The sequence below is a fragment of the Hyaena hyaena genome, unplaced genomic scaffold (genome assembly GCF_003009895.1).
Source record: "Hyaena hyaena isolate Hyena2069 unplaced genomic scaffold, ASM300989v1 scaffold_723, whole genome shotgun sequence".
Lineage (NCBI taxonomy): Eukaryota > Metazoa > Chordata > Mammalia > Carnivora > Hyaenidae > Hyaena > Hyaena hyaena.
Genome location: NW_024081356.1, coordinates 146,564 through 168,074, shown reverse-complemented (window position 1 = coordinate 168,074; position 21,511 = coordinate 146,564). Strand labels below are relative to the sequence as shown.

The 21,511-nt window shown below is 42.8% G+C and overlaps 1 protein-coding gene across 5 annotated transcripts in view; it reads left to right on the top strand.

Annotated features, from left to right (window-relative positions):
* The first annotated feature begins 2,246 nt into the window (after positions 1 to 2,246).
* Positions 2,247 to 21,511, top strand: part of KLHL3 (kelch like family member 3) — a 125,561-nt gene continuing 106,296 nt past the window's right edge. The window contains exons 1-2 of one of the 5 annotated variants that reach the window (XM_039217905.1): positions 2,247 to 2,605; positions 19,094 to 19,193. In XM_039217905.1, the coding sequence (XP_039073836.1) occupies positions 19,132 to 19,193 (62 nt within the window). In that variant the 5' untranslated portion in view covers positions 2,247 to 2,605; positions 19,094 to 19,131. Of the gene's footprint in view, positions 2,606 to 3,897; positions 3,981 to 19,093; positions 19,214 to 21,511 lie in introns of those variants that run through there. The other 4 variants (XM_039217909.1, XM_039217906.1, XM_039217910.1 and 1 more) reach the window with 4 other exon arrangements.

The window sequence follows — 21,511 nt, the reverse complement described above, 5'->3', positions numbered from 1 at the left end:
CTGTTGCTGAGCAGTCAAAGGATGAGACCTCTTCCCCCCAGGCAGATACCAGTTTGGTTCCATTTGATTTTCTCTCTTTAGAATCTAGTAGCATCTCTTCATAATCTGAAGTTCAGTCAGGAAAATTAGCCTAAAGCAAATAGGTTCAGGCTGTGGCCCAGAGAACAGTTGGATAATAAAGTAGAAAATGTAAAATGTAGTTCTGAAATTAGAGAAGATTAGAGTCCTAACTTTGTGCCAGGAATCTGGAGACATTGATTCTTGACTCAGCTCTGTCCCTGGTTTTGCTAGATGACCTTCTCTGAATATTCTGTGTTCTGTGTACCTCAGTGGATACAGTGAATGGTTAACAGATGGTAATAGTAAGGTTCCAGCACATACATTGTAGTGACATTGGTTAGCACAGCAAAAGTAGGTTGTGAAGGAAGTGCTGTAAAATTTTTATATTGACTGTCAAATCAAATCTGTATAAACTCAGCCGTAAGTATTTCCTTTCTGACCATCTTTTTCTTTTCTCTCTGGTTTGTTAGATGTGACACTTCCACCCTTTCCTGTATGGTAAAGTGGTAAATAAGGGTATAAAGTTGTAAAAGAGAGACTTATCTTACTTTTATGTCCCTTTTATGAATCACCCAGTTGTCTTCCTGGTGGATGTCTGTGCTCTGGCACGGAGTCTGGGATTCAGTTTCCTTGTTTGTGGTGTTCAGCTTCTCCTGGTCCCTGTGATTCACCTCGAGAGGAAATATCTGGAGCAGAGCCACAAGGCTGATTAGAGGAGGAAAGGACAGAGGGAGAAAGATATGAGGGGTGTTGTTGTGAAAGGAAAAAGTGGTGATCCAGGGACTGTAGGATGTAAATAAAAAAACCCAGGCTTCATCTCATTTGAGAACAAGTGAATTTGGGTAGTAGCCCCATCTAAGAGGACACTGAGATGTCAGTGGGAGATAATCTTTGAGACTAACACCCTACCAGTTTGCATTCAGGAGGCTGTATAAAATTTAAGTTACTCCTACTTTCTGTTAACTCCCTGTGGCTCCCCTTCCCCCATTCCACTGTTTCAAGGCTTTGTAGCAATTTAACAGGTTGAAAATTTTAACAGTCATATATTGGACAGTCATCTCTTATGCTTTCACATACTTATGTTATCCTCCATGAAGCCCCCTACAAAATTAAGAGTCCAGTAAAAATTTCTTCTTAAGCAGTCTTACAGATGAATAAGCAAAATGGAACATTTAAGCCGTTTTTTTGAATCATGTGATTGTAGAGCTGAAAAGGGACCGTGGACTGATCCTGTGTTATAGAGGAGGATCTGAGGTTCAGAGTTGGGAGAAGACTTGGCTCAAAGTCACTCAGCTAGTTAGTGGTAGTATAGATCCTGAAAAGCCCATGAGTGATATGGATGGTTTGAGAACAGAGATGTTCATATGTGACTTTTCCGAGGCATTAAGGATGCTTCTGAACCCATTTCTGTGGCTAACCAATCACCAGTGGTGATTTGCCTCAATTTCCATTAAGCCTCTTGGCTGTGGCTAGGAGACACAGACTGCCCTTCTGCCTTCCTAAAATGATGTTTTAGACTCAAGGAAGTCTAAATTGAAGCTCAGCAGCTGGAGATTATAGGGTACAGGCGATCTTTGGCTAGAGAAGGGGGTTCAGTGGGAGACTGAGTAGTTGGAGCCACAGCTTCAGTTAAATTTCACTGCCTTAAGCAGATACTTCAGTATTGTGCAGTGAAATTTGTGGTCGTTCAGCACGGTGTAGGGAAATCAACGTGTGCAGTATTCACTCTGATGGCTTCACTGCCGTCATCCTTGGCCCTTGGAGGCAAAATAGGGTTGGTTCCCATTTCACCTATGTCTACTGTTCCCTTTATAAAATTTCTCTCCACATTCTCTGAGCTATCAGACTCTTTCCCCCTAACTTCTCTCCATCCGTCAGACCGTCAGAACTACTGTAGGTTTTGTGAGGAGGAATTGGAATGTGAGCTGTGACCTACAAGCCGATTTCCCCAGGTGGATAAACTCCAGCGCAAGCCACAGAGGGGCCTCCTCATTCCAACAATCCGACCGGCTGGGCTGACAGACTTGTAGCCTATGGAGGCAGGGGAGGGGGTGGGGGCATGTGTTTCTTAGGCTGGTGAGGAACTGCCTGAACCTTTGCAGCGTAGGCACAGGAGGTGGGAGCCCCAGGATGGGCTAGTCTCCGGAGCTGGGGATGCCTGGGCAGATGTGAAGGCAGCTGGAAAGGTGGCACTGCACTTGGGCCGATGGAGCTGCGCCGTTCCTAGGAAACGGGGGGAGCAGCGAGCCTGCGGGGGAGGGGGAGCAAGTGGGTTGCTGCTTTTAGCAGCTGAAGGGCTGCAGGGAGCTCTGGGTAAGACATTTTCTGCTGCTGCCGCTTCTGCGGTAGAAGCTGCTGGGAGTAAGTCAGAGGAAGGAGGATCGAGAGGGAGGAGGCTTCATTTGCAGCCATGCTGAATCACTGTTGCTGATCAGATCTCCTGTTGGTTGTCCGGGAGAACTGAGAACAGAGCTAGGAGCTCCGGGTGCATGCACAGTTCAGCGGCTGCCACCCCTGCTGGGCCTCGCACAATGGAGGGTGAAAGGTACGTATGTATTAAGTGTGTGTGTGTGTGTGTGTGTGTGTGTGTGTGTGTGTGTGTGTATGCTTGTGGTGCAGCTACTAGCTTTTGTATCTGCATTGGCTCGGCAGGGTAGGAAGACCTGGCCACTGATGGATCCCCGAGGACGGCAGAGTCAGAGCAGGGAAGCCCCCTTTTCCAAAGATCTGGCTTCCGCAGAGGCAGGTCTGGGTTTGCTGAGCAGTGGAGCACCCTGAAAGAAGGGACTTCCTGGTGGTGTTCGGGTATAGTTTCAGCACGGGCTGAATCAAGATTGTCTTTCTCAGGCTGTTTCAAGGAGGCGTTTCCCTTTCTTGCCTACTTTCCGGGGGTGGTTTTTCTTTGGTGGGGGGTTTCTGATGTCACAGCAGGGCTGGCCTGGCATGGACTGCTTACATTTTTACACCAAAGTGCTCAAATCTTCAGCCAGCATACCATGCTCATGTCTGTCCTAAAAGGGTGTGTGTGTGTGCGCGCGTGTGCGTCTGTGTGCCTATATGCACACACAAGTTCAAATAGGAAGGAGAGAAACCCATTCAGATGACACTTGTTCTCAACTGATGTTCATTTTTGTTGAAAAGTTTATGAATTATACTGGAAGGTATGTGCTAGAGGAACTCTTGCTCTTGCTCTGTCCATCAGGGATTCCTTATGAAATAGGAATCAACAGAAGGGAATTTAAGTACTTCTGGTGAGCTGGCTGTAACTAGTGAGAGTTTATTTTCTGGCAGGCATGTGCGTATATACATTTTAAACTATTATCCGAAGATCTGATTCTTTTATTTTAGAGGTATTCTATGCAGCGTGGGGGTGGATCATTTTTCTGTGCTAAAACGTCTCCTCCTGTTGTGTCATCCCCTTCATTCTGTCGGTCTGTGGCTGGTAAAGAACAAGGTTTGCCATTTTCCTTGAGATGAGAAGACAGCAGGGAGCATTAGCCAGGGAGGGGTGAGGTGTGGCAGTGCACCATTGCGGGGGTGGGGGGGGAGCACTGCTTTGAGTTGCAGGTTTGATGCAGATGATAACTGGCTGGTTGAATGGTAACAGGTTCTTCTAACTCAGCACTGGATTGTACCTCAATAAACACTTTCCTTTGCACATATTGTCCCCACTGGTGCATCTCATGGGGCAGAGGGATGCCATTACGTATCCCTGTTAAAATTGGCATGATTGTTGGGTGTCTTCCTGTCTGAAGAGGCCCCAGGGACTGCGTTTCTTTATATGACTCCTGCAGGAAGAGTCTGGGACTTTTTCGTCTGAGTGTGCTGCTGATGCAGCTTCTCCCTCAGCAACAGGAGCTTAGTGTGGCCTGCTGGGCAACAAAGCATCCGGAGGCCTGTTTCCTAGGCTGGGAGCAGAGGTGGGTAGTGTCCTCACCTACTGGTGTGATAGCTAGTTAAGTAGAAGGGCAGAGGTGAGGTGAATGGTCGTTTAGAGGTTCTGGATCACGCTGATTTGCTTGACTGGTGGTGTGTCAGAGGTGAAAGGTCCTTTTAAGACTAGCAGGGGCTGATAACACTACTGCTCCCTGAGCATTTTGGGGCATCTTCTGTTTTGAGAAATGTAATGAGTCTTTGCCCTCTAGGAGATCTGTTGTTCTTCGATGCTCTGGTGCCTCTCTGCTGGGATGGCTGATTTCCTGCGCTTTATACCACCTGCCTTTTTGAGCCTGTTCTTTGGTTTTTCCCCTACTAGAGGCAGAGAATAGTCAAGAAATATAAATTGAGCAGCTTCCAGGGTTCACCATGTCACCCAGTTCACTACCATTTGTTCCCACTTCACGTCCAGCTTACCATGTCAGACCTCAAGTCCTCTGAACTCTGGCTCAGTCTGCATTCCCCTGCTTACCCATACCTCACCAAGCAATCTTTTGGTCTGTTTTGTGACCATATATCCTGTATGCTACTCCATCCAGCCCCAGATCCTTAGATCCTGGAGTTCCTTTTACATTAAATGCCATTTCCCTTCTTCTTTTCCTAAAGTTATCCATCTGTCAAGACTGTTTAAAAATCCTACTTTGTGTTGAAAACCTCAGCTTTTCTAGTCCCGGCTGATGTTCTTCTGAATTCCAGTACCTCCAGTTGAATACGGAATAATAGCCCCACCCACCAGATCTTTTTGTGCTTTTGTTTCATGTATCTTACCAAGTTCCCAGACTCAGAGATGTGTCTTCAGGGGGTAAGGATGATGCCCCTCTGAACACCCCTTACTCATCCCCATGTGGCTACATGCATAGTAGGTGCTGCATAATTATCTGGTGATTAACTGATAACTTTTATGGGAAGCAGTGATAACTAAGAGGAAAGTGAGAGAAGAGATTGAAACCTTGGCCAATAGGTTCATCTTTGGCTATCGGCCTTATTATCTCAGCACGGGTCATTGACCCTATGGAATGCTTTGTAGGCGGAGAACAGGGGAAGTAGCCTGGTTGTACAAGTTCCCTGGGAAAGCCAGGGTGGGAGAAGCTGAGTGACTGGCCTAGGATCACATGTCAAACCTCCAGCAACTGGAGGAATCCTGAATCTCTGCTTGTTCCACACTTAACCCGCCAAAGCTTAATTGGGGCTGTTTTTAAGCATTAAGATTTTTCAGCCAAGAGATTTCTACTGAACAATTTTCTTTCTTTGCCATGAGGGTATGAAAATAACTTCTCCCTTAAAAGGCTATTAATTGAAAGCCCGGGATTTAGGGTAACATAGGCCTTGCAGTGAATCTCCTTTATGAACTATGTGACCTTGAGTGTGTCACATTTTGTCACAATTTTTCTTTTTGGTTTAATGGGAGTAATAACAGTGTCTGTACCTCACAGAGTTGTTGTGAGGATCAAATGAGGTAATATAAAAAGCATCTAGTAAAATATCTATGACACAGACTAGGTACAAGGTAAATGGTAATTGTTGTTATCTTTAGTGTTCATCTATTGCCTGGGTGTACCCCATGACTTGTGCTGGGATACTCACCAAAGCTTATTTTAAGAACTTTCTAGGGATGCCTGGGTGGCTCAGTCGGTTGAACTTCCGACTTCGGCTCAGGTCATGATCTCGTGGTTCGTGGGTTCGAGCCCCGCGTCGGGCTCTGTGCTGTCAGCCAGCTCAGAGCCGGGAGCCTGTTTCAGATTCTGTATCTCCCTCTCTCTCTGACCCTCCCCTGCTCATGCTGTCTCTCTCTCTCTCAGAAATAAAATAAAACATTAAAAAAAATTAAACTTTACAAATCATTAAAAAAAAAGGACTTTCTATATTTATCATCTGAAGCAACCTACGTGGGACTTTTCCCATGAAAAAATTGGGAAGAGCTTATTAGGCTCCTCCTTTTGCTTCTACCTGAATCATCCATCTTCTCGTAGTAAGATACCACACGGGGCTTGGTATTTCCTCTGCTAGTTTTCACCAACACCTACCTTAATCCTCCTATTTATAGACATCCTGAGGCATCTGGATGCCTTTCGTGGTTTGGAACCACCAACCGGATACACCTTTGTTCAGTCAAAATCTCAAGAAGAACGTAGGAGTTTGCACTCACCTTTGCTGTATCCCCCAAGCTCTTCAGCTCTCTAAGGGACCTGCTGATGCTGAGATTCCCATCTCCCTTGGTGAGAAATCAGTGTTTCTTGATCAGTCACAGGAAGATGACTCTGCGTTCTGTTTCACAAAGGAAGAGGGTCTCTGGCTCTCAACTACTATAGTGATGAATTGTGTGTATGTATGGGTATGTGTGTTTGTAGAGCAGATAGACATTGAAAATGGCGCTTGCTCTTGATCTTAGGATTTTATTTCAAAAAAAATTTTTTTTATGTTTTATTTATTTCTGAGAGAGAGAGGGAGAGAGAGAGAGAGCACGTGAGCATGAACAGGAGAGGGTCAGAGAGAGAAGGAAACAGAATCTGAAGACAGGTTCCAAGGTCTGAGCTATCTGTCAGCACAGAGCCCGAAGCAGGGCTTGAACCCACAAACTGTGAGATCATGACCTGAGCTGAAGTTGGACGCTTAACTGACTGAGCCACCCAGGCACCCCTTGGGATTTTATTTCAGTTCTGAAAATCAGTCTTATGGGCTGATCAGCCTTGTTATACTCTGGAGATGGATGTGTTGGTGATGGTTGCACAACAGCATGGATGTATTTAATGTCACTGAACTGTATCCTTAAAAGTGGTTAAAATGGAAATTTTCATGTTAGGCATATTGCTACAATTAAAAAAAATTTTTTTCCAGGGATGTCTGGCTGGCTCACTTGATAAAGCATTTAATTCTTGATCTCAGGGTTGTGAGTTCGAGCCCCACATTGGATGTAGAGATTATTCAAAGATAAAATCTTAATTTTTTTTTTTTTCCATGCTCAGTGTCTGGCATATCTGCAAGATTTGCAGAGAACAACTTTTGGGAGAGGCATAATAAAAAGAGGAAATCAATAGTCCATTTTCCCTAAAATTGTGGTTTTCTTCCTCAGAAGCACTGGGGTGCACCTGCTTGAGAGGGGTACCGTGCACCCAGCACTATGCCATGAATTTGTGGGAGCAGTTCTCCTTATGAAGGAGAGCCTGGTCCTCCTCAAGGAGGTGCAGAGCCAGAAGAGATTTTTCTTTACCCTTGATCGATGAACAGATAGATCATATTTTTTGAGATGACATGACTTAGCTGATATTCTCTAAATGCTGAGTTTGTCACTGCCAGGTAAAATGTTAGCAAGACCCCTCTAGAGAAGAGCAAGTGTTGAATACCCTTGTCTTTTCTTTCTTCCCACAGCATTCCTTGAGTCCTCTCCCACTCCTAGTAGTTGTGGATAGAAACTTTTGTAGAAAATTTTGGGTATCACTGCTGTCTGAAGCAGATGGACATTTCAACCATGATAATTGAAACCAAATTTTCCATTTTGGAAATATTTGTTGGCGAAATAAGATTTTTAACTGTAGAAAACAAAGTCAGTGAAGCCACTTGATTTCCCCATACCCAGATTTGGGTTTTCAGGACTTTGCTTGTTAGGTTTTAGATTGTTCAGACAGATGCAGACAAGAACATTTTGGGGTTAGTTTTCTAAAGCAAGTGCTTTATTTGATGAAATTTGCCATTGTAGAAGTGACCTAATTCTTTTCATTTGCTGGATGGACCCTAAAACTAGGTTAGCCTGAAAAGAACATTAATAAACTATAATAAAAAATAACTTGAACATGCTTTATTATTAGTTTTTTCCTATTAAATAAGTTCAGTTGTTCTTAAGCTGGAAATTCTGTAACATTTTAAAATCATTTATAAAGATTTTCAAACTCTCAGCACAACTTTCCTGGACTTTTCTTTTTAACTTATGAAAGTCTGTTGAAACCTTTATCAAGACTACACACTTGGAAGAGCTTAGCTCTTCTTTTCAGCACAAACAGAAGCTTGGCTCTTGAAATGCCACATAACAAAGGTTGTGTTTTCTTTTAGTCTCCCTCTCTGCTTGTGTCATTCTGCCTGTCTGAACACAAGGGTTTCTCTTGTGTTTTACTTTTTTTTCACAGCCCACTTAAGAGATTTCCCCTGTCCCACCTCCGCCCTAGGTTATGAGGAAAACTGTGAACTGGGGTCTTAGGACTGTGATTAGCAACATACTTGTTCTTGAGCTCATTGACCAAGGAGCACATCATAGGAATGGCAGCAGCTGCTTGTGAGCTTCAACCAATCACGATGGACTTAAGTGAAGTCACTGCAGTCAATAATAATATCACCTCTAATACATACTGAAGTTTCTCCATAGTCCGAGGAGTGAGGTAGTGCAATGTCACAGAAGGTTCAGTCTTTTTCATTTGGCCTGGTTTGGCTGTACAGTGAAGAGCCTCAAAGAGTGAGACCAGAAGGATTGAGCAACCTTGGCCCACTAGGATGTGGACATTGTCCCAAGTCGGTGAACGTTGCTGTTAAAAGCATAGGCCCCGAGTCAGATAGACCTGGGTTGGAGTGTCACTTCTCCATTTAGTAGTTATGTGGGACTTCCAGATGAGTTTTACCTCAGTGCTGCTGGGAGTAATAGGGGGATTCTGAAGATAAAATGAGATCATGGAGGCAAAGTGCTTTAACATACCATCAGCTTTTGGTAAATGCTGTTATTAACTGTTAGCCAGCAGCTATAACTGACTGATGCACCTCTTCCATGTGTCTGTGTGGGCCATTGCTGGGACTCAGCCTGATGCTGTGAACTGAGGTGACACCACTGAAAAGGTATGAAGAATATGGGGCTTTGTAGTGGCCTGTGGGTGGGTGGTGTTTCTTGATGACAGGACTGCACCATCTAGTCCTGAATCCTGCTGCCCAGACATCTTCAAGTGACAGGTCGTCTGTTAATCCAGAAGTACAAATTTGAATTTGGTCATTTTGGCCTTGAACTTCAGGATTGGGATACATGCTATCTCTGTAGTTTGCGCAGAGTTTTGTAGGTAGAGAAACCCTATTTTGTAACTGTCCCATTGCTGCCCACACTTGGAGAAGCAGAGTCATGTTGATGAATTCATAAGAACTGAAAGTACAACAGTCAGAAAGGCAGTAAAGAGTGACCAGGATGTTCCCAAGGGCCTGCTACCACATTCTTGGTTCCTAAAGGAGGACCACAGGAAAGGCCAAAATGATCAAAGGCTGCATGGTGAGCTAAGGACTGAGTTATGGCATTCAAATATTTACAGGCTCTAAGCTCTACCACAAGGATCTGATCTGAAGCTGAACCAGGTCAGACCATGATGATTAAATCATTTCTTTCCCAGATAGTGCACCCTGAGATGGACAAAGGGCATTCTCTGCCTGATTCTTGTTTTCAAGTTTCCCTTTCTAAACGACACTTTCTTTGTTGGGAGATTTTAGCGTATCCATTGGAATCTTACTCCGACTCAGAGTCATTTTGCTTTCTTGAGGTGACTTTGCCTCTCTTTATTATCTCTCATCTGTAGCTTGAACATGATGTGCTTGGGCTCTTTGTATGTGGCCTACCACCAGCCCATGCTCTCTGAACTTTGTTTGCATCTCTTGAAGACTTTTAGAGGGGATGGCAGTTCCTAAGCCCCAGCAGCATTTCTTGGTCTCCCCTTTCTTCTTCTCTCCACTCTCTCATATGCTGGGTGCCCCGGATCTCCTCACTTGGCAGATCCCCAAACACTTCTGCAGAGTCAGCCTGCTCTGATGCTTTTTCATCTCATATGCTACCGACATGCTTTCTCTAGAAGTGTTCTCCTTTCCATTCCTTGCATGAAGTTTCCTCAGCAATGGAAAGAGCTTAAGAAGTGACACACTCAGTAACAACCCCTCTCACTTTGTTCCCTTTTCTCTAGCTGATGATGCGTTTCTCTCTCCCTGCATCCTCTTTATTCTGTATGACCAAAACAGAGGACTGTACTGGCTAATAAAGAACCCTCCCTTCTTAGGGGGTACAAGGAGGGGGAGTTGAGAGACACAAACCCATAAATATTTTAATGAGAAGTGTGGAAAGATGGAATAGTTGGTAGTTACACCTTATTTACTTACGTATCCAATCACTTACTCAATGATTATTTATTGAGCACCTGCCATGTGCCAGAGGCTCAGAATACAGAGGGAAATAAAACACCATCCTGGTTCTCAGGGACTCAAAGTCTAGGGTTGGCAGTGGTGTGCTAGAGCCAGCATTCAGCCATTTGCAAGAGCCGCTTGTTAAATTGTCAGGAATATTGTGAGTCATTCTATTAAATATAGCCTCTGTTAGAAATAAATTATATAACAATAATAAATTATAAACAAGTGTAGTGAATACCCCCAAATCAATGATTTTACTGTTGACTATGCCATTTAGCTTCTGACTCTTGTGTCTATATAGTGGAAATACTGTGTAGGGGTATAATTGTGTGCTGCTACACATCTTTTTCCAACTCCACATGCTCAGTGACAACATGTTGGTAGCTTGAAATCTGCCATGGTGGGAGTATTTACACCATGGAAATTGGCAAATGTTACAAATCAGGGCGTTCTCCCTCGCAACCAACTGTTAAACATTTAACTGCACTCCCCCCCACCCCCCCACTGTGGGGGAGACAGAAAAAGTAAGAGGTAATTACAATATTATATGGAGGGAAGCACTGAGTACTGTGGGAACACAGAAGAAGGGAAGTTAATCCCGTGGGTAGTAGAGGATGATAGGGAAGACTTACAGCCAGAGGCTTGAAGGGCTGGTAGGAATGAGTGTGGTGGGGCAAAAGAGCCTGGTGTATTTAGGTGCAAGTATTTCTGTACTGTAGTAGCAAGAGGTCTTCAGGGCAATGATGGAGTTATGAAGGGCCAGGATAGGTCTCTGAGATTTATTCTGAACACAGTGAGGAACCAGTGAGAGGTTTCACAGAGAACATCCCTTGCTATTACTGATATTCTGTAAATGTCACTCTGGAATTAGGGAGGGTGTTATCGTAGTAAGTCAGGCAAGGGATCATGACGGCCTGGACTGATGTTGTGGCAGCAATGGCTGTGAGAAGGGAATGGAGGGGAGAGAGGTTAAAGGAGCACTTGGGGCTGTATGGGAGGAGGGTGAAAGTGGGAAGAGCCTATTAAGGACGACATCCCACTTTCTGCCTTGGATAGGTGAGTGGGCAGTTGGTTTTGCCTCTGAGATAGAGAATACAGAAAGAACAGTAGGCTTGAGGAAGTGTAGAGAGGGTGGAGGGCATCAGTATTAGATAGGCTGAGGGAGTCAAATTTAAAGGACAACAGAGGGCAAGAGAAATGTCTGTGGGAGGTACCATGCTGAGAGGGACTGTTATTTAGAACTTATATATTTTTATTTAGAACTGTTGTAATTAATATTTTATGTGTATTGATTTATATTTTAACTCTGAAAGCCGACCCCACATTCACTTTTTAAAGTTATTTGTCTTGGGGAAGAAAAGAGAGGGAGCACCTGGGTGGCTCAGTCAGTTAAGCATCCAACTCTCGATTTCAGCTCAAGTAGTGATCTTACAGTTCTTGAGTTCAAGCCCCACATTGGGCTTTGCACTGACAGTGTAGAGCCTACTTGGGATTCTAATAAATAAATTTAAAAACTTAAGAAAATAAATGGTTAGGCTTGGAGTCACTGGTTGGGGAAGACTCTTCCACTCTGCTCTACTGTTTAACAGTTTGTAAGGACAAGTGAAGGGTTTTCAGGTCATAGTTCATTGATGATAGACATGTGATGAGGGCCTGCTGTGGGCATGGCCCTATGCTTGGCAGGCTAAGCCATGTAAAGCAGCCCTGGACCCATGTTCCTTGCCCACCAATATGTCAAATCTAGTAGGAGAGGAGCAGGTTGTTAGATAGGTACCATGAAAACATAATCAAATACCGGGCAGTATTATATATGTCAATTGAGTTATAGGACAGAGATATTTGAGGAATTTAGAGAAGACAGAGATCTTAGGACTGAAGTATTCAGAGGACTTCATAGAAGAGGCAACCTTAACTGGTCCTGGAAGAACAGGTATTTAGATTATGATAGAAGAAAAGGGAGGTGGAATCTGTCTATAGTGAATAATTCATCTGCTCAGTAGAAAACAGTTTCTCAGTAAGAGATAGGACTGGGATTTAGATTTAGTCCAGGCCAGGGAGGACCTTGAATACTAAGCAAGATACCATGACTTTATCGTATAGGCTGGTGATGTTTCAAGTTTTTAGCTCTGTAGTTCTTTGAAAGAAAATCCTGCATGGATACCCAATACACAGAATAAGTGGAAGCATGGGGCTCCGACTGAGCCTCTAGCTTATAACCCTCATGGCCCCTGAAAAAATCTTTGGGCAGTGAGAATCTGAAAGATGTGATCAGAATGACCTTTTAGGAATTCACTTTGCAATGGTGTGCAGGAAGCATTTGGAGGGAGGGCATCCAAAATGGGGGATGGCTCCTGTAGAAGAGAGGGGAGAGGCTACTGTCAGAGGCTAGCCCAAGGGAAAAGAGAACTGGAGAGCTCAGGAAGGAAGGACCAGCTATGTTCATCCTTCTTAAGGCTATGAATCTTGACTATCTCATATATATGACTTTTTTTCCCAAGTTTATTTATTTTGAGAGAGAGAGATGGAGAGAGAGAAGTGGGGGGAAGGGTTGAGAGAGGGAGAAGCAGAGTCCCAAGCAGGCTCCACACTGTTGGGAAGAAGCCCAAAGTGGGGCTCAAACTCACAAATTGTGAGATCATGACCTGAACTAAGTTGAAGAGTCATTTAACCAACTGAGCCACCCAGGTGCCTCTCATATGTATGATTTCTTAATGGCATCAGGGAGAATGTGAATTAAGTCTGAGCCAACTTGCAATACTCTCTTTCTATGGGCTATTTGTTGAAGGGGTTGTTGGCCTTTTTACCTGCTGGGATAATGGAATTACTTGCTTCCCTGTGTTCACCATGGCAGCAGTAGTGGTTCATGGAGGTATGTTTTTTGTTTTTTTTTAAATAGTTTATTGTCAACTTGGTTTCCATATAACACCCAGTGCTCATCCCCACATGTGCCCTCCATGGAGGTATGTTTAATACTAACAGGACAGTGTGTAAGATTAATAAAATTTTAAGACAGATTTGTAGTGACTTATCTTATTTGACAAAATTGACTTGTCTTACTCTGCTGCAGCTTAAGTAGAAAATGGCTTTGATGACTATTTCTGTCTAATTCTATAGGAAAGAACAATGATTCTGGCTGGCCAGTACTTTCTCACCATGTCTATTGTTGCTGATGCATTAGAATCTTAGATATGGCTCAGCGTGAATGTTACTGAAACTTTGGGCATCTCAGCACAGATGAATGCTCCTTTGTTAAGCAGCCAGAGGTTGAGGTCTGGTGGAAGGGGGCGTATATAAATTAATATCAACTATGGAGAAAATTTGGTAGATTTTATGCCTCTCACCAGATCATGAAACCTGGAAGGTTCAGTCACCTCATTTGGGCTGGCTGGAAGTTCTGGAAACTGGGTATGGTTTTAATAGGGACTGAAACTTAAGGGATGGTCAAGGTGGGAGCCAGTCTTTGTTCTTGGAGAAATCACCCAGTTTGTGCTTAGAGTAAGGGCATTTGCTAATAAAAACTTATCAAGAGAAAACATTTTATGATTGAATCTGCCTAGAGAAATGTGTGTGTGTGTGTGTGTATAATTTTGGCTGGGTCTGGGGAGAGTGAAAAGTATGATCTTAAAGACATTGAACATTGACAAAAGAGTGGGAATATGCTTTTGTGTGGTCTGTGTTTCACAGGTGGGGAGGGGGATCCACCAGCTGTGTCTAGTGTAAAGAACTGAGCATGTTGGGGCCTTGAGAGAGAGGTAGTGGGCTATGTATGGGGTCTAACTAATTAAGACTTGGTATGGATGGAAGGAGAAAGATTTAGGGGAGGGAATGGTGGTATGTAGTATCTCATGCTACCTGAGCATGAGACTCTAGGTTAAGGGGTGTGTGTGTGTGTGCGCACGCGCACATATATGTATGCCCTACTGCTGGAGGGTGTAGACTCCCGTGAAAATAGCTTTGGCTGACACCTGAACTCAGCTTCCATCTCTGCAACTTATTATCTGTGTGATCTTATACAAGATTCTTAACTTCACTGAGCCCTCAGCTGCTCTCTTTCCTTACTTTCCTCTTCCTTGAAGGGTCACTGAGTTGCCATGAAGCTTGTACCCTCCAGAAGCCAGAGATCTAGGCTTTATTTCGGAATTCCCAAGTCATCACAGAGGTGCAGAGCAGGGGATGAAAGAGAGAGACCTTAGGATCTGTCTGATGTCAAGCCTTGCCCCTGTATCAAGGGTGGGAAGGGCTCCAGATATAGTGGGAAAACCAGATGTCATTTCCAGAACCAGCCCAGAGGGCATTACCAAGTCACTTGTTCTTTCAGGGAGGCTTTGGTATGAATTGCATTTTGTTGAACTTTAATCCTTTGAATAGGCAATCTGTGTTTGAGACCTTTGGTAAACACAACATTGTATTAACAGGGTTGCATTATTGGACCATTTTGACAGGCTGGAAAGTGAAAAAGCCAACACAGCAAGGAAGACCAAGGCTTCCTGTTCATTAGTCATGCTGGATATTGTTGTCATTGCTTCCAAAATGGCCGTGTTTGTTTTACATCTCCATATATGTGAAATGGAACTGATGTCTGTCCACTGGGCTTTTAAGAGCTCTAATCTTATTAGTTCCCTGTCAAAACCCATTAGTGGTTCTGTGATCAATACCATATTATATATTTTTCTTCTTGTCTTTTAAGTCTCTTTACAATTCGTAAATAGCATTTATGGTGAATATGCAGTCTTGTTACAGTTTCTAGATTTATCCCAGGAATGCAAATATGGTTTAGTTTTAGAAAATATATTATCATTTGCCGCATTAACAGGTTAAAGGGAAAAATCGATATGATCAGCTCATTAGATTCCAAAAAATATATGATAAAAAAAATATGAGAAAATTTGGTATAACTTTATGATTAAAAAAAACAATAAAATGCAAGGAAGTTTTCTTAATTTGATGCAGGTCATCTATAAAAATTTTATAACAAACATGCACAGTAGGGAAACATTAGAAACATCGTCTTTAAAATCAGGAAGATGACAAGAATATTTATTAAAACATTTTGTATTCAAAATTGTGTGGCCATCCTAGCCAGTGCAAAATTTCTTTAAAAAAAAGTTAGGGGCGCCTGGGTGGCTCAGTTGGTTAAGCATCTGACTTCGACTCAGGTCATGATGTCACAGTTCGTGGGTTCGAGCCCCATGTCGGGCTCTGTGCTGACAGCTAGCTCAGAGCCTGGAGCCTGCTTCAGATTCTGTATCTCCCTCTCTCTCTGACCCTCCCCTTCTCATGTGCTCTCTCTCTCTCTCTCTCTCTCTCTCTTTCTCAGAAATAAATAAAACATTAAAAAAATTTTTTAAATTAGACATCTAAGAATTGGAAAGGAGCGGGGGAAAAACCCTCTGGCATTATATGCAGGTTAATTTGATGATTTACATAGAACACTTAATCGACTCTTCAGACAAATATAAAAATAATAGCAACATTTTGTACAGTGGCTGGATAGTAATTTGCAAAAATCAATTGCATTTTATAAACCATAGCAATCAGAGTGTTGCTGTAAAACAGCAACAACAGCCTTAAAGTACCTAGTAAGTATAATCAAATGTATAAGGTCTTCATATGAAAAATATAAAAGTTTGACATTAAAGAATATTAAATAAATGGAGAGAGATATTCCATGTTCATGGATCAGAAGACATAATATCAGAAAGATGTCAGTTCTATCCTAATTGATCTATAAATTCATTGCAGTTGTTATCAAAATCTCATCAGAATGTTTCATGGAACATAACAAGCTGATACTAAAATTTGTGTGAAAGAATAAAGAAAGTAGAATAGTCAAGACACATTTGAAGCATGATAATTGGATTGAGGATTTGCCCTTTCAGGTATCAAGCCTTATAATGAAGTTACAAAAACAATGTGGTACTGGCATAGGGACGGATAAACCAACCAGTGGAATAGCTTAGAGAGTCCAGGAATAGATCCTTATATTTGGAACTTTGACATGCCCTAAGGTGGCATGACAGGTAAGTGGGAAAAATAATTATTCAATAAGAGGAATATATGGAAAAAATTAGATCCGTATTTCACACCAGGACATAAAAATCAACATCAGATAAAATAAGGGCCATTAATCAAAAGCAAAAATGTAGGGCACCTGGGTGGATTAAGCATCAGACTCTTGATCCTCTGCTCAGGTCGTGATCTCACCGTTCATGAGATCAAGCCCCATGTTGGGCTACATGCTGACAGTGAGGAGTCTGCTTGGGATCCTCTGTCTCCCTCTCTCTCTGCCTTTCCCCTGCTCACATGTTCTCTCTGTCAAATAAATGAACTTTAAAAAAAAAAAAGCAAAAATGTTAAACTTTTAGGAGAAAATAGAAATTAAGATCTTCCGGCCTTGGATTAGGGAAAAACACTTACTTTAAAAGAAATGATGCTTGTGGGATTTCTTACATGAAGTTTTTTGCCTTTACTGGGTGCTTTCTACCTTGATCATATCTTCTGTTTTGAGATTTTCTTTACCTCCTTAAACATATAACTCTAATCATCTGCATTTGTGTATCTGTTGATATTTATCTTCTGTGCCTGATCATCTTACTTCTTTGCCCCCAGAATCCAAACAGTCCCAAAAGTCAGATGACTGTGGCCTGCATTTGCATGCTGAACTGTAGGTGGAGAATGGAAACCAAGGGAGGAGTCTGTGATGGTCAGACAAAGTGTAGGTCTTGCATGGTGGTTGTAATTTGAATGTTCCACTAGTTGCAGATTTCACTGTAAGATCTGTAAAGATTATCAGGTTCCTGGAACATTCCCTTAACCAAAGAAGCCCCTTTCTCAAGCCAGTTTGCAAGTCTAGATGGTCGCATGGAAGGAGGCACACCAGGCAAAGGCAAAGCAAACTGTCTTTAAACTAGAGTTGGAGAGTTGGAGTGAACTGTGAGTCTCCAAATCTACACAGGTGGTGAAGGTCCTGTTTTCCTACCAGAACAGAGGTAACTCCAAGGTCCTGGACTTGACCTTGGAGCTGAAAAGTTTCATTAGTCTGGAAAAAGAAGTCTTTTTTTTTTTTTTTTTTTTTTTTTTTTACCATTCTTTAAAACAATTTTTTTAATGGTTATTGATTTAGAGAGAGAAAGAGAGAGAGAGAGAGAGATTGAGCAGGGGAGGGGCAGAGAGAGATGGAGACACAGAATCCAAAGCAGGCTCTAGGCTCTGAGCTGTCAGCACAGAGCCCCAAGCAGAGCTTGAACCCACTAGCTGTGAGATCATGACCTGGGCTAAAGTCAGATGCTTACCTGACTGAGCCACCCAGACACTCCTTGACCATTCTTTTGATAATTTTTCCCTCCCCCCCCATAAAGCTGAGAGATATTGTTTAGGAGTAGTTGGGCATCTACTTGGCATCCATAGGGGTATGAGTGTTTTGTCTTATGTATAGAGGACTTTGAGGTTATGAATGACTCTTGCGAGTTACCACTTGCTCACTTAGCCCACATGTATAGCTCTTCTTTTCATAATGATGATGGTCCTTTGTCTTTCCACAGGATTATGGTTTCCCAAAAGTTTTCACTCCTGTGCCATTGTTCTCCATACCACACCCAATGTGATCTTTCTCAAGGGCAGATGTGTTTACCTGTTCCTTTCCCACTTCCCTCTGCCTTTAATGGCTTCTCATTGTCTCACAGTAAAATCCAAGCTCCTTAGCTTTGCTAATATAACACTTACAGGACTTCCGAGTCTTTTAGCCTTTGCTCTTGAGACTCTCCCAGTTTTACTGAGCTCACTTGACTCTTTTCCTCCAGGTCTTTGTGTATGTACTCTTTCGTTTGCTGGGATATTCTCCATCTTCCTTTTTGCCTTGCTTATTTTTGCTCTTTCTTGGAATTTCCACTCTCCCTCAGCTTGTGGCAAGTTTCCCCTCATCCTGCCAGCCCTGGAGTAGTTGCCTATCCTCTGCACTTCTGTCCAGTCATGATACATAAGATATGATGTTTAGGTGTTTACTGGCTTTCTCCTACACTGAACTCTAAGCTTTGTAAGAATAATGTCTGTGCCGGGGCGCCTGGGTGGCTTAGTCGGTTAAGCGTCCGACTTTCGCTTGGGTCATGATCTCGCGGTTCGTGGGTTCGGGCCCCGCGTCGGGCTCTGTGCTGACTGCCAGCTCAGAGCCTGGAGCCTGTTTCAGTCTGTGACTCCCTCTCTCTCTGACCCTCCCCTGCTCACACTGTCTCTCTCTCTCTCCTAGAAATAAATAAAAACATTAAAAAAAAAAAAAAAAAAGAATAATGTCTGTGCCTTGTTTGTTGTTGTGTTTCCCTTAAAATTTTTTAACATTTATTTGTGTGTGTCTGTGTGTGAGAGAGAAAGAGAGAGAAAGAGAGGGAGGGAGGGCGCAGCAAAAGTGGGGGAGAAGAGAGAGAAGGAGACACAGAATCCCAAGCAGTCTCCAGGCTCTGAGCTATCAGTACAGAGCTCCATGCCAGGCCGAACTCACAAACCATGAGATCATGACCTTAGCTTAAGTGGGATGCTTAAATGACTGAGCCACCTAGGTGCCACTCCCTTAAATTTAAATACAGTGCCTGGCACACGGTAGGCTCCATTAAATTTTTGTTGAGCGAACAAATTTCCCTGTGAAGTGAGTGGTCACTTAGTCTCCCTCCGTCTCCTCCACCCCTTTAGGGCATGGGGGATGGAGGATAAGGATTTTCCACAAAGTTGTATAGGTGCTGGTGGTAGCTGAGCGAGGACCCAGCTTGCACCAGAGGAATGTACTTTGCACTGGAAGGTCCTGCAGGAATGGCTGACCCAATGCATTTTCTTTCCATTCTGGGTCTGTGATGAAGCAAACAAGCTGACAAAGACACTTCTGGTGGGTGGACAAATGCACAGAGTTGTGGCAGCTGGGTGAATGGATTTACCAACATGTGATCCTCTCTTTCCCCTCCCACTCTCTTCCTGTTCACAGCCTCAAGCTGGGCTCCCAGCCCCCGGTTCAGGCTGGGGATGATGAGAAGAACCAGAGGATCATCACTGTCAACTCTGCCCACATGGGGAAGGCGTTCAAGGTGATGAATGAACTGCGGAGGTACTTTTCCCATTTTGCCTGTGCCCTTTTGGAAAGAGCTTGTTGAGTGAGCGTCATCAGGGACTGAGAACAGAAGTCACCACCACCTAGTGAATTCTGACTCTTCCCCCACCTACTCTTAGTCACTTGGCTTCTCCTTTAAACTGCAGTCAAGGCAGATTGGCTTTCAGAAAGTACTCTCTTTCCCTTGTATTTATTTAACACTTTTCATTGTACTCCTCAATCACAGGGGAATAATTTTTTTTATGGTTATAGCAGTTCTGTTCATAAACTTGGTTTCTAACCAAACCAGCTGCTTAACGACTAATAATAGACTGATTGCATTACCTACACATAGTTGCAGATTAAAGATTGTGGGTACTACACATTTTCTTTTGGCCTCCCTCCCTCATTCCTTGGTCTGAACTTAGCTTGTTAAGAAAGCTATGTAGGTGGAAAAATATCTAGCTTCTTCAATGTAATTTAACTGTGTAAAGAAATAAATGAAATGCAAATGTGCTCATCCCCTGTAGGCTGGCTAATGGTGAGTGGTATGCAGGCTATTCATAAGGCCGATATGTACATTTGGTGAGCTTGCTGCAAAACAGATTTGGGACACTGAACATGTTTTTCTCTACAAAGGCTGTACACCCAGTCTCTTCCCCACTGGAGAATTCAGAAGGTTCCTTTGCCCAAGGCATTATTTACAGCATCCTTCACCCTATTGTGAGCTATAATTGCTAATCTCCTCTTTTCTCTCTTGTTTGTGAGCTCCCTGAGGGCAGGGGCACCTTCTGAATTGTTTTGATTTCTAGCATCTGGTACTTCATGGGAGCTTCAAGGCATTTACCAAAGATGCCCAGAGGCACTGACTAGGCTCTAGGATGGGTAGCATAAAAAAATGTAAATAGTTAAATGAAAATAATTTTCATATAATAAAAAATAGGTGTTATGAATGAGGAATGCATCAGTTGCCTGTCAGTTGATAGAAGTGCAATAATCATTTGTTTCTGAAAGGGTACTATGAAAGCAAATATGTCATACTCCAACTTTGGAGAACACTTTCTTTTCTTTTTTTTTTTGGATAACACTTTCTAAAGGGATAATGCTTGAGCTGAAGTTTGAAAGACAAGTTAAAAGTTAAAGAAATGAAAAGTGGTAGGATTGGGGCAAGTCTTCCAGGCAGAGAAAAATAGCATAAGTAAAACAAGCACACATAGCTAACGATATGTTTGTTGAGTAGGGGGCTCAACTACTTTTATTTATTTATTTTTTTTAGTTTATTTATTTTGAGAGAGAGAGTGAACATGAGCATAAAAGGGGCAGAGAGAGAGGGAGAGAGAGAATCTCAAGCAGGCATTGTATGGTCAGTGCAGAGCCTGACACGGCACCCAATCCCATGAACTGTGGTATCATGACCTGAACCAAAATCAAGAGTCAGATGCCTAACCGACTGAACTACCCAGGCACTCCAGGGGTTGAACTACTTTTAAACAAAAATCCTATATTATTCTTTATTTGTTTCCTCATTTCCCTTTTCTGTAGGGCCCAGTCTTTGGTGTTCAAAACCAAGTTAAATTAGATTAGTCTTATGAACTACTGCTCAACTTTTATTAGGCCTCCTGACAGATTTCGTGGAAGCTCTGCCCACAAGTTGTTTTAGGCAGTGGGCAGTGCTGATGTTCATGCTTGTGGGTCTGATTCTCTTGTCTCTAAGGAATTTGTGTTGTTTTCCGTAGATAGTAGTGACTTTCCTCATTTAGTTCTCTTCATTATGGCTTGTGTCCTCTGTCTGATTTAAGACTCCAGGCCTCCAGGTAAACAACCTAACTTTACATTTCAAACAATTAGAAAAAACAAACTAAGCCTGAAGTTATCAGAAGGAATGAAATAAATATTGAAGATTAGAGCATAGATAAATGAAACTAGAAAGACAACAGAACAAAAATCATTGAAAGTGAGAACTGGCTTTTGAAAAGGTAAACATAACTTTAGCTAGACTAACCAAGGAAAAAATGAGAGAAGATGCAAAATTATAAATGACAGAGGAGACATTACAGCTTGATACCGTGGAAATACAAATGATTATAAGAGGCCACTATGAACAATTCTATGCCAACAAATTTTATAATCTAGAAGAAATGGATAAAATCCTTGAAATACACCATTTACCAAGCCTGAATCATTAAGAAATAGAAAATCTGAACAGGGGCGCCTGGGTGGCTTAGTCGGTTAAGCGTCCGACTTTCACTTAGGTCATGATCTCGCGGTTCGTGGGTTCGAGCCCCGCGTCGGGCTCTGTGCTGACTGACAGCTCAG